Source organism: Rutidosis leptorrhynchoides, chromosome 2 (assembly GCF_046630445.1).
Source record: "Rutidosis leptorrhynchoides isolate AG116_Rl617_1_P2 chromosome 2, CSIRO_AGI_Rlap_v1, whole genome shotgun sequence".
NCBI lineage: Eukaryota > Viridiplantae > Streptophyta > Magnoliopsida > Asterales > Asteraceae > Rutidosis > Rutidosis leptorrhynchoides.
The window spans coordinates 561,271,251-561,276,053 of NC_092334.1; the positions used below are offsets into that span (position 1 = coordinate 561,271,251).

Sequence of the window (4,803 nt, forward strand, 5' to 3'; positions counted from 1 at the left end):
TTTATATTGAAATATTACAGATGAGTGCCCTAACCTATGTTTTCACGTGTATCATACAGTAGATTCTTTTCGTCCTTATAAGAAGAAGAGACAATACGACTTGCACCAACACCCACAATACAAAAACTCATCAGACAATATATCTTCATCTTTTGATTCTTTTTCATATTCATATACTTTTAATCTTTGTGCTGATCACTATTCATTTCTGAGTTACTTGATCAACATTTAAGTTCAAGGGATCAAGATTAGGGTTCATTTGTTTATGGACAAATGGCATTAGACACAACATTTTACCCGCAAGATCATATTGGAATATGTGGTTACGATTATAATTTCTTACAAGATGATAATACTTTTTGTGAGTTTTTAGAAAATAACAAGCTTGTTCATAACTATGGACAAGTCCATGCAAATTATTGGGATTACAATTCAACTTCTTCGGCTATCCCAAATTACAACAATTACTATTATGATATGAATGATCATTGGGGTGCCACTATTTCTTCGCCAGACGATTATACTGGCGGTGGCACCCAAGTTGACCAGGCAATGATCGAGTTGCCGGTAACAATGGTGGGCCCCACTAAGGTGGCGGGTGTAGGTAGGAGAAAGCGAAGGCGTACGACAAGTGGGAAGAACAAACAAGATTTAGAGAATCAGAGAATGACTCATATCGCAGTGGAACGCAATCGCCGGAAACAAATGAACGAGTATCTTGCGGTTATTCGCTCATTGATGCCATCTTCATATGTTCAAAGGGTAAATTTTAATATTTGTTTACTATTTTAAATCCAACGTTTGAAGTTGCATATTTGTCTATCGATGTATGACAAGTAAAGTTAATTCGAGTATGTGAAGAAAAAAATTATTACAATAATTTATTCATTAACGGGTTTCATTTTTGGAAAAGAAATTTTGGAATTATATGGTTTTGGCTTTTCGGAAAAAATGGTAATGGTAATATATTTGCTTGAGGTAATTTTCGATGTAAAAGGGATGTTACATCATACTTTTAGCTATTGAAAGTTTTAACATCAACATTAACAGCAGACCAGCCCATGTCACATCTATCTAATCGATGTTTTTCAAATTTACGTAGAGATCGACTACTATATTATATATATAAAAAAATTAGATATATATATATATATATATATATATATATATATATATATATATATATATATATATATAGGGGCAGGATCAATGGGGAAGTAACCAATCGGGGGAAAGCGGGGGGAAGCAAAATTTTTTTTTTTTCGTTTTTTTGAATTTTTTTTTTCAGGCATCAAGATCACACGAAAATATGAACATTTAGAAGAGACACTCCGTGATGAATGTTATTATTTAAGCGGGAAAACGATCGACAAAAATAACATTCAAGATAATATTGTTCGTGAAGAATATGAACGTTTTTTTCTTCATGTTTTGTGAAGTAAAATTTAGCCCGATTTAGAGTTTAGGGTTTAGGGTTTGGTGTTTTGGGTTTATTCCATAAATCCAAAACACCAAACCCTAAACTCTAAACTCTAAACCGTTCGTGTTAAAAACTCAATCTAAATCCTAAATCTAAACCCTAAATCTAAACCCTAAACCCTAAATTTCTAAACCCTAATATCTAAACCCTATAAACCCTAATATCTAAACCCTAATATCTAAACCCCAATAGCTAAAATCTCAAAATACGCTCGAAAAACACGATAATTGTTATATATTACTTCTTCGAGCGTTTTCCCGCCAAAATAAAAACATTTATCACAAAGTGTCTCTACTAAATGTTCATATTTTCATCTCATCTATAATGTTCGTGAACAAAGTTTTTTTCAAAAAACAAAAAAAAAAAAAAAATTTGCTTCCCCCGTTTCCCCCCTAATGGTTACTTCCTTCTTGATCCTACCAATATATATATATATATATATATATATATATATATATATATATATATATATATATATATATATATATATATATATATATATACAACATTTTCTAACTTGATGATGATAAAAAAATGGAAAATGATTAACATTAACATAGCATTTAGAGCATGGGTGGATGTTGGTTAGGGAAAGATACGATGTTCTCCCTTTAATTTGTGTGTTTACACTTAATCATTCATTTTTTTCTTAGTAATTTAGCTAAATGTTAAGTTCTATCCTGTATACAAGTATGAAAGTTGTGTTCAATCGAATTTTAAGAATATTAATGATTAATGATTTAACATTTTTAGAGTGATCAAGCATCAATAGTTGGTGGAGCCATCAACTATGTGAAAGAGCTAGAGCAACAACTACAAATCCTAGAGGTGCAAAAAAGAGCCAATGATCAAAAGCTACATATTAACAACATTGGCTACTCTCCTCCAATTCTTTTTAGTGACTTCTTCAATTTCCCACAATATTCTCTTCGATTGGCCGTCAAAGTAGGTAATGTTTCATCAGTGATTCCAGATAACCGGCTACCGGCTATGGCGGAGATCGAAGTGACAATGGTGGAGAACCATGCAAACCTTAAAGTATTATCAAAGAAACGCCCAAGACAACTTTTGAAATTTGTGACTGGGCTACAGTGTTTGTGGCTTACAATTCTCCATCTTAATGTTACCACCATTGAACAGATGGCATTCTACGGTCTTAGTGTCAAGGTCAGAACCTATAATTCATGTTAATAAGAATTCTAGTGCTTGCTTTTTTAGAGATAATTATCCGGTTAGTCATGTGATTTATATCAGTCTCTCTACTTTTTTGACGTGAATTTCTTTATAATTTTCACTTGTTACGCCTATGATCACTGTCACTAATAATGCTCAAGAAGAAGAATCTGACACCCAAACTAAAACTCCCATTTCTTTTTGATCGGACCAAGTCAACTGGTGATTTCCAACAGTTAAAAAATCCCATTAACTTTTACAGGTATATACAGTTGTTTAAAAATCCTCAAAGGCATATATACAATTGCTAGCATATACACGAATGTGCATTGTGAGTTTGTTGTACGTTATTCATATTGTTTACTTGTTTTGCTAGAAACAAAACTTCTTATAAATCTAAAATTGCACGTACGTTGCGCACTTGAACGCATATTTGGTAAAACTACCCTTGTAGTGGAATAAGAAAAAAGTCTTTCATCAACTTAAACCCGAGTGAAGAAAATTATTTTCTCTCAAAGTTTGCGGATATATAAGTTCTGAACAATTGTTAATATACATATACATATGCTTGTTATATAGAAAATTAATTTTGTTTTATTTGAAATTATTGATTTTTTATTGTTTTGGAATTGACAGATAGAGGAAGGATGCCAGCTAAGTACTGTGGATGAGATTGCTGATGCAGTTAATTGCATATTGGCAAGAATTGAAGAAGAAGCTCTTAATCACTAAGCATATTGCATCAAGAAAGAAAGTGGCCGGACCTCAATTCACTAAAACCATATACTAAATATTACAGTGAAAAAAACAATCTTTAGTGTGTCTTAGTTATCCTAAAAAGTGTGCCATAGATAGAAGTAATGCATTCTTTTCAAAAAGTGTTTACATGACGGCGAATTGAGATGAGTCTTTCTAAGGGGATGGTTGAGAGTAGTCTTCTAATCTTGTATATAGTTAATTATCTTTATGTTTGTTTTTTCTCTCATTTAAAGAAAATGGTTTCATGTTGGTTCATCCATAAAATGGTTCTTTTCCGTTCGTATCATTATCGGTATGTTTGGTCATACTAACTATATCTGATAACTTGTCGCTAATACTGGTAGTTGTATTGCTTTTTATATGTGTTTAAGTATTTGACAGATGTGCTTAAACTGCTAAAACATAAGATACAAAAAAATTATTAGCTTTGTCTCAAATGATAGTTCTATTAACTTTTAACTTTTTTCATCCGTCTTAAAAATTTAAACTCTTTTAAATAAATGAAGTTTTTTTTTTTTTTTTACTAAATAGGAGTTTTTTTCAATAAAAACTAAAAGTTAAAAGATATTAAAAGTTTTAAAAAAAAACTATGTCAAACATAACTTATATATTTATAAATATTTATATTAATTTAATATTTATATTTATTTTATATGTAAAATATCTCTAAAGTCGTCGTCTTGTGTCTAGAGTTTTCCACTGAGAGAGACTATAGAGTTGTGTTCGTTACGATTATTTACCATATATTCCAAGTGCTTATTTATCACCATTTACCAATCCCAGTATTTTATAATCACTTATACAATAAGCAATTCTCTTCCAATCATGAATCATGTATTCTTTTATTATTAAAATTAGTTTTGGCATGATGTAGTCAAACTCTTATATCTGGAGGAACATACATCTGGTTCATTACAGAGGTTGCACGTTAGCTCCGGTGAAAGATGACAATTTTACTGGCTGAATGTTTATAGTTTCAAAGACAAAACTTCAGACTACATTTTTCCGTATGTAAAAAACAAACAAACATATATATATATATATATATATATATATATATATATATATATATATATATATATATATATATATATATATATATAGTGGTAGGATCAAGAGGGAAGTAATCAATCGGGAGGAAGCGGGGGGAGTAAATTTTTTTTTTTCGTTTTTTGAAAAAACTTTGTTCACCAACATTATAGATTGGATGAAAATAAGAACATTTAGAAAAGACACTTCGTGATGAATGTTATTATTTTGGCGGAAAAACGCTCGAAGAAGTAATATATAACAATTATCGTGTTTTTCGAGCGTATGTTGAGGTTTTAGACATTAGGGTTTAGATATTAGGGTTTAGAAATTTAGGGTTTAGGGTTTAGATTTAGGGTTTA

The 4,803-nt window shown here is 30.6% G+C and overlaps 1 protein-coding gene across 1 annotated transcript; it reads left to right on the plus strand.

The window, feature by feature from the left end:
* Nucleotides 1–273: 273 nt before the first annotated feature.
* On the plus strand, nucleotides 274–3,564 carry LOC139893120 (transcription factor bHLH94-like). The gene is made up of 3 exons (XM_071876258.1): nucleotides 274–762; nucleotides 2,234–2,647; nucleotides 3,290–3,564. Exons 1-3 carry the CDS (start codon nucleotides 274–276, stop codon nucleotides 3,383–3,385), a joined length of 999 nt encoding a protein of 332 aa, XP_071732359.1. The 3' UTR covers nucleotides 3,386–3,564.
* The last annotated feature ends 1,239 nt before the right edge of the window (nucleotides 3,565–4,803 follow it).